Source organism: Bombus impatiens, unplaced genomic scaffold (assembly GCF_000188095.3).
Source record: "Bombus impatiens unplaced genomic scaffold, BIMP_2.2 scf_0208, whole genome shotgun sequence".
NCBI lineage: Eukaryota > Metazoa > Arthropoda > Insecta > Hymenoptera > Apidae > Bombus > Bombus impatiens.
In genome coordinates this window covers 82,229-95,277 of record NT_176627.1, presented here as the reverse complement: position 1 = coordinate 95,277, position 13,049 = coordinate 82,229, and the positions used below count along the sequence as shown (strand labels likewise).

Sequence of the window (13,049 nt, the reverse complement as noted above, 5' to 3'; positions counted from 1 at the left end):
AAAAGGGGGGGGTTTTACGCGAAAAAAGAAGCCGAAAATATAGAATAAAAATTTTTTTTAATTTTTCCATCGAGACAACGATCTACAGTGAGATCCGTTATAACGACACGCGATAAAGTGGACGCGTACCGAGCGAAAATTCAAAGTCGATTTTTTCGAAAACAAAGCCTCGAACGAAAAATTTTTATTCTATATTTTCGACTTCCTTTTTCGCGTAGAATTACCCATTTTACGCTTGTACCACCAATTACCAACCACCCTGTATAACTAGAATTCATGTAATGCGAGGAACGTATCATTCAAATGATAACGATGTAGGTACTCAAATAAAAGAAGTTCACATTCGATTAAGCGAATGGAATTAGCACGTCTTTAGTGAAAGTTTCGTTTGAATTAAAATCTAATTTCCTTTTCTTCCAATAAATAAAATTCTATTCTACTTCCTGTTTATTCCAACTTGCTACATTATTCAGTCAATTCATATTTAATATGTTTTACAACACACCCGTTGAATTTTCAGAACGTCCCATTAACAGTTTGAGAATTATAAAACTATATTACTAAGAATTTCATTGGCCGTTCTTTCTACTTAAAATGATTCACTCAAAGAAACCAGAGGCTACGCCTATGCATGCTCATAACGCGTACAATGTCATAATTCGTATCCAGACGATGTGGCGGGTTAAATTGTCGACCGGATAATTCGTCATAGTGTATAATATTTAAAGTAACGCGAGTGCCATTTCCGGTCCCATGTATTCTCAGTATCGATCATCGATCACGTCTATCAGGTCGTGCACGGACGATCTGTGTCGGAGGAAACCGACACGCCCACGCACACTGGCGCAACCGAACAGGTCTTGCCGATCATATCCGCGGTAATGACGGTAAGTGTGCCAAACTTCCGGCAACGATCACCCTCCGTTGCCTCCACTACGTTCTGTTAATTCGACGCGATTGTACTACTGTGTTTATATGTTGCACGCATCAGTCCTGTAGTTTAATTGTACCAGCAATGTATTACAGAAAATTTCAGGACAAATTTATTTTGTTGGGGGACTAGGAAAATGATACTGTAATGATATGGTACAGTAAATAATTTCAATAAGGAATATTTGTTTATATCATAGAATATGGATTATAGCGTATGTGTAATATTACTTAATCCTGTAATATTTTGATGATACTTTTTTGTTAAATTATTAAGAAGTGCTTCTGAAATAGAAACATAATTTTCATTACGTATAATATGTAATTTATGTATTTAAATAGACATAGTAGGTAGGCGATGAGAATGCTGGTATTAAATACATACTTTTCTAGTTTAAAAACCTGATTTGAAGTGTAGAATCATACCAGCCCTACGATATACCAACACTACGACATACCAACCTATATACGATAGGAACGCTACAAGAGAATTTCATCCAAAGCAACGGTATCCGATTACTCCACAAAGTCTTCTTTTCTCTCGAAAAGCTTTCAGCGTTTCCTAATCCTTCGAATTATTTCAGAAACGTAGAACGACTACTATCCATCCTGAAAACGTTCCTCCGCGAAGCAAGTCAAAATGTATCGATCGATCAATTACCAATATGCTAAACCAATAAAAACGGAACGTAACACGAACGAAGCGCTATGACGATGTTTATTTGTTTATTAATAAGTCTGCCCCCAGGATGAGGACAATCGAGGCATGATTATATAAACTCAATAAAAGAGACGCCACGTGCTGGCGTACGGCTCGTACGTAATATCACTTTCACGGTACAAGCTAAATCCGTTGCTGCCCGGTAAATCAATGAACCGAACTTAGGAGTATATGCTTTGGATAAATGTTCGTAACATGTGGGACACACGTTGTTAGTTATTTAGTTCTATTAGACGAGAAAAAGAAGAAGAAAAAAGAAGTGCATACACGGCAGTGCACTTCATTGCTCAATGACAAAAGCTTGTTAGTGAAGCTTCACCGAGCTCCTATTCGTTGGCCTTTTAGGACGACGATACGTCAGCGGCAGAAAGCGAGCAACGTCACCGGAGGTACATTGACATTTTTCGGAGACTATACAAGGTTAATCTCTAATCGACAAAAGAATCGCCCTAATTAACCTTTACATGAATCCTTATAGCTGGATTATGAATATTTATAAATGTATGACAAATTTAAAGATGCTAAAATATATACGTACATACACAATATACAAAAATATTGGAAATATTCAAAGTTCACAAAAATATGAATTTGTATAAATATCTGTAGTTTGATTATAAACGTTCCTTCTTCACCAGGATAGATTTTGGCAATTATTTAATAGGATGGATTAAAAGATGCAGAGGTTCTACCAACAGATACTGAATGGAGTTAGAGATAATTAATATGATATGTATAATGAATGTAAATATACAAAAGATAGGTTTTCGAAAGGACGCCCTATAGATCTATAGTAAATGTTATATACATATTATACATATCAAGTATATTTTATACTTTTATATTTATATTATAGATATCAAGTATATTTTCTACTCAAATAGTTGAATTATTAATAAGTTTTTTGATTTATTCCAAGTCTCTTCTCTTTCTATGAAGAATTTTTCAGGAATTAAGTTACATATTTTTCAAGACATTCTCCATACTCTAGGATGAAAGATAGTTCTACAAAATCATATATAATACTGTGACTTGATTACTTCATTCATAATCGATAATTTTGCAGAGGTTAGTCATGGTAGAACTGTATACAGGATATTAGTCTGTGACAGGCTTCCTCAACAGAGGGTCGAAAGGTCTCCGCAGGAAAATAAAATCATCGACTCCCAACGCTGATGATTTTAAATATCGCTACTGTAAATAACACCGAGCAGGTAGATATGGTCAGTAATGTTTTCTTGGTAAAAAAAAAGCAATGTTTTTTCTCTCACCGGTGCTCAACTTTGGAACTTCAACGAGTTACGCATTCAATATATCGTATACTTGTGTTGGAATCTGTTGGACCATTGAACTGTCTATTAAAAGTGTCATGGTAATCGAATACATGTAAAACAAGCAGATTTATAATTTTACATTTAAATTAAAAACGTGTATTTAACATTTCGAATGTTCGAATTACTTGTAATACCTTTTTGAAACGTACTGGAACATCTTCAGGTCAGATGTAAATTCACCTATGCGTTCAGCTATGTATTTTACCAGACCGTCAGCGAAAGAAAAGGGTAAAAACAGTGAGACTGTGGTAGAAATCGAAGCTGATGAACTGGCTTACACCTAGAATATTCATTCGTTCTTAATCTGCTTACAATTACAGACACTGCACATATTTACCTGAATATTTTTGATCAATTATATTTAACCCATCAGATATAAATTCCTACCTAATATTCCAAATTCTTAATTTATAAAAAGATGATCAAAAATTATAATCTTCAAAATAATCTACTTCATGTTCATTTTTTTCATAAATGACGCAGAATAATGAAAAAACGTAATTATCCTCGAAAAAATATATCGGATCGTATCATATCGATAATACTACGAAAGGCTTCGCATGCGAGAATTATTGTACGATCGTACACAGAAGTCGACCGGGTATTCCCCTTGATTCCATTCCGTGAATACGAGGGACACATTGGTTTAGCGCAATGCGCACGGTTAATTAACTCTGGGCGTTATCGTAACGACATTTCCGAATGTACGAAGAATTGTTTGATTAATGCTCAAGAGTAGCGACAGAGGTAAGTTTTCAAGCCGGTCCTCGTTGTATCAAGAATGTCTCGAGTGCAAGTCGAGTCGGTGTCCCTTCTATATCCCCCTGGCTGCCCTCTCCAGAGGCACAACCCAGCCTGACGACGACGTGCCTGGCTGCCTGACACTCACGATCGATCCTATAGCCGTGCGGACGCCGGCTCCAGCGTTTCGTGTACAAAGGTGAAAATGATTTCCATCGAAAGTCCACCGACTTCGAACATGATTACTATTCTATCTTTTAAGTTAAATATTCAAAACGTGATGTCATTCGATAGAATGTATCCATTTTTCTTCAATATAACAAGTTTCTCTCACGCAAACCGATCGATACTTTTCCAGACGAATACCGAGTGAAGTTGAGCACCATATTTCCGGTAAAGACACGCCGTGAACCGTACAGTTCGTTACGTGTTCTCGATGAAATTAACCGCACAATGAGTCGATCACGAGATGAATCGATTGGTTTTGCGATCGGTGCACTTCGTATGACTGTTAATCAGACATCGAAATTGACAAACCTCACTGAATTCTTCCCTTCTGTGCGTTTAATTCACATCCCTATTCGAGCATCGTGAAACGATTGACGAGATTCACGAGCTACCTCGTACGATAGGTCAGGTTATGCCAGAGAATGGAATAACTCGAATCAGAGGAAACTGGAAAAATATCCTCGACAAAGAACCCTACATAGTATCGAGCCAATTCGTAGGCAGAAAAAACGAACGAAATACGAAGTTGAGGTAATTTTCTCACTCACTTCCTCGCGGCGTATCACTTCCACTTGCAGCCGCTTCTGATACTCTTCACACTCATCCTTGTACTTCTCCATTTCTTCTTTGGTCTGCCTCATCTTCTTCTTGAGCACGTCGAGAAGGGTGCCCTGCACTTGCGTCGACATGCTGCTGGATATTCGCGCGTGTTATCGTCTTCTCACTTGTAAATATCGCGATTACGAGTCTAGTGCGCGGATCGAGGTAATGCTCGAACGATAAATGGAAGAATGGAGGATCTAAGACAGCCGGTGAACACGACGTACGAAGACAAAGTATATCGGGGTACGATAGACAACCGGTACCCGTGCGAGAGAGAGAGTTTCGTAGCCTCCGAGCTGTCGTACACTGACGACCACTGGCTGCTGTTGACTGGAAAGCAAGATGGCCGCCCCCGGTCAGTACGCGCATGCGCGCTACCGTTCTGCGGACGTCAAATAGTCCCTTGCCCTTAACGACGTTTCTCCTACGATATTTTGTGGAAAATTTCCCTTTGATCAAATTGCAATTGACCTCATCGTTTAAATACTTCCTATCTGACCACGCCTATATTTATAAAGAGTCGGTTCATTGATTCAATCGTTATTTTTTTCTTTTCGAGACCGTGTCACAGTATGATGCGCACGCCGAGTATCGCTACGCCAATCGACGTGTCGTCGCGCGCAAAGCCCCGGAAATACCGCGCCCGTCGCGAGCGCGCCCAACCGTTCGAATGGATGGTCGACAACAATTCCTGCGTTGTTTCGCTTCTTCTGCTTTTCATTCGCTGTGAGGGGCATTTCGCATTTATTCTATGCACCAATGATAATTCCAGTACCGACGTAATTTTCCTAAAATTGGTTGTTTTCTATGATCGACGGTTTTACGATGAGTAGGTAGAATGAGATGGATGAGTGACGCGGAAATTTAAATGATAATAGAGATCAGTAATATAACGGTTATGTGACCCCTAGTAATAAATTGTTATTCATTTTGTACGCATTAGAGAGATTTAATAAAGACACAATTATGGACAAATCGAATAACGGATTGTATCATATGGTTTAAGCGCTACCGGAAATAGTAATATATTTTATTATGAAGTTCTAGAGCAAGAGAATTATTGTAATATCATTATATAAGAGTTACGACCGTTAATTGAACATTTTAAATAAATTATGACGTAATTGTTTTATTCAAGAATATAATTTCGGGAAAAATCAAACTAAATGTTATTTGCATCATATTTCTTAATTTGAATTCATGTAGTGTAATTTTAATTAAATATTCAATACATTTTATCTAGTTTGACTGGCTATGCATATTAATTTAATTACTAGTTTGCGTCGCGAAGAATTAATTACAGAATACATCAAACTGCATAGTTAATACTCGTATTATCTCTAATACTCTTCTTTTTATATGTCAGTAGTATTTTTTTACAGAAGAAAGAATAAACAGTTATATATACATTAAAAAGTGACTGCAAAGTATAAATAACACGTTAGAAATATATGATTGTGCATTTATGAAAAACTACCGCAGCTCCATCTCTAATATTCAGTCATTCTACGATAAATTCAAATGGTATGCAAATCCCAGGTTAACATCGAATTAAGAACAATCAACTGAATTCGAATGTAAGTTCGAGAATCCAGAAACTCGTCCATCAGAATTATGCGAAGAATGTAAGTATAGATGGCAGCACATTGATCTGCCGTGAAATCGCAGAGAATGTGACGTGTAAACATCGGCTAAGATAACGGGCTAAAGAAACAGATCTTTGTTTCAAAGGTCGACAATAAAGTATAGAACGCATTTCAAATTCCGGTGCAATATGTTATGAATATTCTGCAACGGTGTTACACATACTCTATATCGTCACCGGCTTATAAAACGCTCATAACGAAGCGGATTTGTGGGAGCGTGTTCCGGGCGCTATGCTTACGCAATGCTCTCTCAGAGTGCCGAATAAAAGAGCTGCTGGATCCGTGTACCAACAGCCACGTATTTTTAGAATGTTGACGAGTGCTATTTATGTTTAACGCGTGTTACCAGTGCAGGGTGGGGTTTGTTTTTGGAAATGTGTTCCAAAAGCATATATTTATACGAAGATATCTTTCATTTGTTGAATTATTTTATCTATTTCGCAAAGATATTGAAAATATTAAAATTTTTTAAAAATCGTCAAGAAACTTCAATTATAATGTCATTTTACAATATATTATTGCATTTGGTCAGGTTAGGTTAGGTTCTTCATGAAACTGAACATAAGCTTCCAAGTTTGGCAATGTTACACTCGTTGTACGAACGCGTCATATTAAATCGAAAGGTGTGGCTTAAACCAAAAACGAATTGGTAAGAACGCCGCATATTATGATGTGCATCGGACGTGATTGTATATAAATAATCGAAAAATTTGAATTACCTGGGCGTACGGTCGCTTGGAGTCGACTAAATAAGAATACCATTTATCATATTGGATGAAAGAATTACGCTTCATCCATTGTCTCCGTTCAGTAACCCTATACAATAAGTATCCTTTGTCGGACGATCGTGCATCGTTAAGTTCTGCAAGAAGTCGCTTGTCGCTAAAAGCGCTACTAATGATTCTCTTAAGTATTATTAAACGCAATAAGTAGTATATCATTTATTTAGTACGCGATAATGCAAAGTGATTTCGATTTTCACTTGGCAACGGCTGGAATTCCGATGTATTAATCGGCCTTTCTCTAATCAGTATTCGTGGCGGTTCGGTAATTTTCCAGAATGGTCGGTAGAAAAGAGCGTGTAATTAAAACGTGAGAAAGAGTAACAAGAGTCGTCAACGTTCCTTTGTAAAACCTTCTCAAGCAACCTACGATTTAATGGTCTGTAACGTCACCGTGGGGTCCGTGGTTAACCACTAGATCACCTAACCTAACTGCGCGCGTATTTTTATCCTGCTCTCAACCATATAAGGTATCGAATTTACGAAGATTACCTCGTTCGACGAAAACGTTGGGTAAGTCGACAGAAAGAAATGCAAAAGAGATGAAGAATTATATACACGGGTGGTATGATATGGTCCGAGAGAGAAAGCAAGATCTTCATTGGTCATGATCTCTTTCCGTTATCAAGGGCTGTATGACCCTCGAGGACCCATTGACCGACGTGACGTCAAACTGCGTCAAGGTTATGTCATATGATGACCTTCACGCAGCACGCTCGTTTACCTACGTACCGGGTGCATCAGTGATGTATCATGCGATACTGACCCGTTTAAGCTGGTTCCCCATAATATTCTGCAATTCGTTCCTTATGAGACCGAATTTCATCATCGTGTCGCTGGAGAATATGGACCATCCGAAAGCTAATCCAGGATAATCGGCGCATCTCTTTCTTCTTCTTGCTTCCCTTTCAGCTTGCACCTCGGTCCTTTCGCTAGGACATCTAAGCTTGGCAAGCTCAGCAAGTTCAGGGTCCTCCTCGACGTTGGTCGACTCGTCGTCAGAGTTCCCGTCACCGCGAGCCCTCGCGACCGCGTGCTCAGGCTCCGGTGAAGTTTCTTTGCTCCTCGTCTCGTTGTCGGACTCGTTTTTGCATATCTCGTTCCCACGTGGCCTTAATCGAGGCTTATCAGTTGATGGTTGTTCCGTCTCGTGGCTGTCACAGCTCTCGTTCTCGTTTCTATCAAGAACAAACTGTTCGCGTCGTTCATTGAGGACATCCAGGCTACACTGCGCGAGCCTGTGTCGGATGTCCTCTCTGTCATCATCTTCGAGCTTGTACGTTATCTTGTTGACGTCTTTTGAGGATACAGCAGTGGCCGTCGGATCTTGGAGCCACCTCGGGCCGACGATCGTGGGTACTGTCACCGCGGTCGAACACTCCGTACCAATGACAGTGCTTTTTTCATCGAGTCTCGATGACGTTGTAGTCGTTGGCGTTTCGTTGTTACCAGTCGGCGTATCTTTAACGATATCAGCAGGGCCACACTGCGCGGGTCCTCTGCTGGAGACATCGATACGTCGACGCGTAGTGTACCGCGGATGATGTTGATGACCGCGACGTCTCGTGGTCGTCGTAAGAGCTGGTTCCATACTATCCAGCTGCTAAACCTTTCACCTAACCCCTTTCTTCCACTATTTATCCTTCTAATGTACTCTACGTACCACTGTTCCTACTACTGCACAAGACACACCGCCATCTTGTCTGTCACTGTTCGTAACACGTTTCTCACCGCGCCACGCATACGTCCTTCTGTCTGTCTCTCTATGTTGCACACACACCACCGTTCCGTACAGGCGAACGCATGCACGAGAGGAGACACGTTGGTCTCTGCTCTCTGCACCGTCCTGGTCTGATTTCTATCTTGCTCTTGCTTTCTCTCTCTCTTTCTCCGTCTATTGCTCTATGCTCGATCCAGGTTACCCCTACCATAAACTACGACACGAAACCGAAGTTTGCCGACCACCGCCGAACAAACGAAGCGGCAGCTTCGCGTACTAATGCTCGACTGTGCGCTCCGTTCGCGGAGAACCTATTCTTTTCTCGTGAAACGCCTGCGCACGATCGCCGCGACATCTGATGGCGCTCGAACGTCATTATTCTGTCGGTAACAACGCGGTGATTGATAAAGACTGGCGGGTTTTCATATTCGAAAACCGGTTGAGTTTATTTTTTAAATGTTTCTTATACGATATTTGTTGTTCTTTCTCCAAGTATCAGTGTACTCAATTATCTAACTTTCTCTTTCTAAATGAAGTAATTTAATATACTGCAAATTGTCCGTGAAAGATTAAAATATATGAAGTTTGAAACTTAAATTTGATAAGAAATTACGATAGAACTACGATGATGGAATATTACGAATAACTTACGTTCTGCAGCGCCTTGTCTTTCTCCTCAAGTTTAGCATTGACCTGCATAAGAGCCTCTTGAGTTTGATCGAGTTCGTTTTCAATGGTCTGGATCTTCTTCTGCAGGGCGCGCGCCTCTTCCTCGGCCTTTGTTGGACAAAAGAATGTTATAAATCAAACAGTTAACACAATAACAGATAATTACACATTTGTTGTGTATATATATGATTATGGCAGAGAAAACAGGTATAGACACTCCAGATCTATAATTAACGTTCTTGAACAGATGCCAATCCTATAACGCATTTTTATCACATTGTGATTATTTCATCGTTATTTTTATTCCCCATTTTAGCAAAGCAGGTAAATAGACATTTTTGGTATTTCTTTTATTACATCAGACTACTTTTTATTCTTAGCTTGTCAGCAGTTATTTCAGGTCCTCCAACTGAAACGCATAATACGCTGAAAATTTGAAACATTTACCTTTTCTGCTCGCGCATTTGCATCACGAGCTTGCTGTTCACAGAGCAACGCGCGATCCATCGCGTTGTCCTTCTCCAGCTTCATTCCCTGCATCTTCTTCTTGATCGCGTCCATGGTGGCGGTTTGGTTTGTTCACTCGTTTACCAGAAAAAAGACAACGTATCTAGAACAGCAACGGACGTCTCCATTATCATCTTAACGTTCTCGAATATGCGATCTCTCCAGCACGTAAACCGTATTCCTTCCCATACGCTTTTATCTTCGATCGGCAAATTGTACTTTTTAATTCTCCCTTGGTCCGTATAACTCGATCGATTCCCAAGGAGAATGATCGAGTTCGCGCGCGTTCATCGTGCCGGAGATTTCAATGACCGTGAGACGAATCAAGATTGCAATTAACCGCAACTTAATTATTTGATCTTTTTCTTTTTTCGTGCAGGTTCTCCTATATATCTCATACCTTTTTGACGACCGTTCTTTTCTATCCTTTTTTTATTTTTCTCTTCCCTCTCGTTTGTTTCAGAAGCTGAAGCGCAAAGTTATCTCTTAAAAACGCGACGCGACGGTAATTACCATAGAAATCGCCGGATCGGCCGCAAATTCGTGCAAGTTCTCGCTATACGGACAGCATGCATCGAAGTATAATTAGCGAACGACCGGATATCCTATTTATAGAGACAGGTTCTTGCTCAAGAAGGCCCGGGCTCTGTACCGTGTCCGTATATATAAAATCAAACGTCTTCGCTGCTCCGGCCGTCTTTCTTCCTCTCTCGTGACGTCAGACATTCAGGTATGCGATCCTCCAGGACGAACCAAGGCGAAACGAGAGGATTCTTCGCGGGCTCGCTGCTTTCGCATTTTATGCGCTCGTTTCACTACACGAGCGAAACCGATGCATCGCGAGGACGAGAGGATACCGATACGGCCAGCAGGACAGAGCCACGAACGGGTTAATTTTCTTCGTGGAAACATTCCAGACATTGTTTCTTCCAGGATCATTCTATCTCTACTGTTTTTTCCATCCTGTTTCGCTTTCAAAATCGAGTTCTTTTGCCGAGAGTGAAATTTTAATCTGGCACGTTAACAGTGAGTGTCACTGTTCGCTCGTTTCTTCTTTATTAAGCTTTTAACGCTAAATTTGGCATTGGAATGAGAAGAAAGCACACGGAGATAGATTATAGAAGATCGAATTTAATTTCTAAGGAAGTAGCGAAACTTTAATCAAGAGTTTACAGTGGATGGTTACTTCCCAATTCTTTTTTCTCTTTTAAGCTTCTAAAGTGAAACTTGATATTGAAATGAGAAGAAAGAAGACAGAGTCAGACTATAGAAAGTTCAGTTTAGTTTCTCAAGCTTGCCGCGTTCTTTGAAATATTTTTAACCAAATCGTATTTTTTTATGCTTTGACAACTTCTAAATTATGAGGAAAGTATTAAGGAATTGTTATCGATACGAGTGATTAGCTGTTGCTGTATAATACATTATTGCGTAATAATTATTTTCTTAAAACATTAATTTCATTAGAGTCTCTTTTTAGGTCGAACCGAGAAAATGATTGAAACGTAAAAGATTTGAGAATCGTAGCAGGGTTAAAGAACTTCTTGGTACTCGTTGAGTCTACGCGTGTATGAATCTCTGCATCCGTATCATTGGTATCTATACGAACGAATGAGCACGATTCCTGGCTCGCCCGTAATCAGAGATGCCGGAGAAGCGAAGAGGGAAGAAAACGAAGTTTCAACCAGTTCAAAGAAGCAGAAATTCTAGACACAATGCTCCGAAGAAACGAACTTCTTCGTGTTATCACTTCTCACCTTTACTCTGTGAAACTTAAATACCTTCGAAATCAAATCGTTGACACCATCATATATTTACCATAATATATCCATAATAAAGTCTTTGCAAAGACGAAATATAAAATTAAAAAAAAAAAGAAAAAAAGAAAAAGAAGATACAATGGGAAAAGATACCTAATCAAAGGTGGGGATCTTTTCTTCCGTTTCTGGTTTTAATGTATAGATTGTGATGAAGTCACATCCCAAGCCTATCGAAAGTCACAGAGTACACAGTCGAAATAGTGATGGATAAAAAATAAGCCCAGCTGCCGGATTGCAATGGAGCTTGTATCAAAGCAGAGGGTTATTTTTACACGCGAGAGGAGAGGGTGGAATCGCTAGTCGCCTGCCGTCGAACCTTTTCGGGTTACGCACAGCCGAGTTTCGTTACTACATTCGGATCGGTGTCTGATTACGCTCGAAAGAAAATTATCCTCCCTACCAGGCCCCCTATCGTAACAATTTCTGACACTTGATGCGGAAATTTTTGCATAATCCACCTACGTCACGATGATGATCGTTCTACATCTTTTTTGGAGCAGATAAGAAATTTGTGTGCGAAAAGAATGCGACCTAGATCGTGACATAGAAATTCGACCTTGTTTAATAAATTTCTTGAATTAAAATTCGATACAAGTTCGATAATGAAGTAATAAATTATCAAATCACTGCAAATACTATGAGTATTCCATGCGATATTACGAATAAATTAGTCTACACTTTTTAATGGGACACTGAAACCTTCTACAGGTTGTTCTATCAATTTCTTCGATCGCCTACACCGAACACCAAAAGCAGAGTATAGTAACGTTTGCACTGGTTCTTTCGAGAATTTGTTATCAGCGAGCGTCCGGAACAACATCGTGACCGCGATCTGCTATCTCGCAGTTAGAAATTCTTGTCTACTCTGGCACAGCAAAGAAATCGGTAGTCTGGGACAATGTTGTCACAGCGGTTACGCGTGAATGCCTGAAACTTTTTATGAGTCACACTTTTTCTGGCAAATACCAACTCAGGCTGCATCCACGATTGACAACGGGTTGCGGGCCTGAACGTTACGAAACGTCCGCCAAAATTTGCATAATAACCGATTGCTTTTTAAAATCGCTCGCATGAACTGCGCATGATAGACGTTGCAATTATCAATTCTCTCTCAACTCAATTGAATCTCTATCGATTAAAAACGTAAGTAGATCAAATATAAGGCGATCCAAGCTTCATTTACCACTTGGTTCAACTCCTTTTCAAGGCAAAATCGTCGTCGACCTGCAAGATCATCCGCCTCTATTCGAAAACTGATTTCTGCCTCCGACAGCGATCGACCCTCTTCACTTTCCTGCGCACGAAAGAAACACGCACGTTCTACTCACGTCACTTTTTTTCTCGCACAACC

The 13,049-nt window shown here is 39.8% G+C and overlaps 1 protein-coding gene and 1 long non-coding RNA gene across 28 annotated transcripts in view; one reads left to right on the top strand and one right to left on the bottom strand.

Annotated features, from left to right (window-relative positions):
• Positions 1-13,049, bottom strand: part of LOC100748811 (tropomyosin Per a 7.0102) — a 40,267-nt gene that overhangs the window by 26,046 nt on the left and 1,172 nt on the right. For 7 of the 26 annotated variants that reach the window (XM_012383281.3, XM_033319746.1, XM_024366286.1 and 4 more), the window contains exons 2-3: positions 9,822-9,984; positions 9,357-9,482 (exon numbers count right to left, since the gene is read on the bottom strand). In XM_012383281.3, coding sequence (XP_012238704.1) covers positions 9,357-9,482; positions 9,822-9,935 — 240 coding nt within the window. In that variant the 5' untranslated portion in view covers positions 9,936-9,984. Of the gene's footprint in view, positions 1-4,502; positions 4,894-5,666; positions 7,066-7,751; positions 9,015-9,356; positions 9,483-9,821; positions 9,985-10,394; positions 10,414-11,791; positions 11,911-12,881; positions 12,993-13,049 lie in introns of those variants that run through there. The other 19 variants (XM_024366281.2, XM_012383267.3, XM_012383272.3 and 16 more) reach the window with 14 other exon arrangements.
• On the top strand, positions 269-2,407 carry LOC105680500. 2 transcript variants are annotated; one of them, XR_004461360.1, is made up of 4 exons: positions 272-318; positions 521-887; positions 1,324-1,438; positions 1,515-2,407. It is a non-coding gene; the product is annotated as an uncharacterized LOC105680500 (long non-coding RNA). The 2 variants fall into 2 exon arrangements; XR_001102137.2 differs by having other exon boundaries at positions 269-887.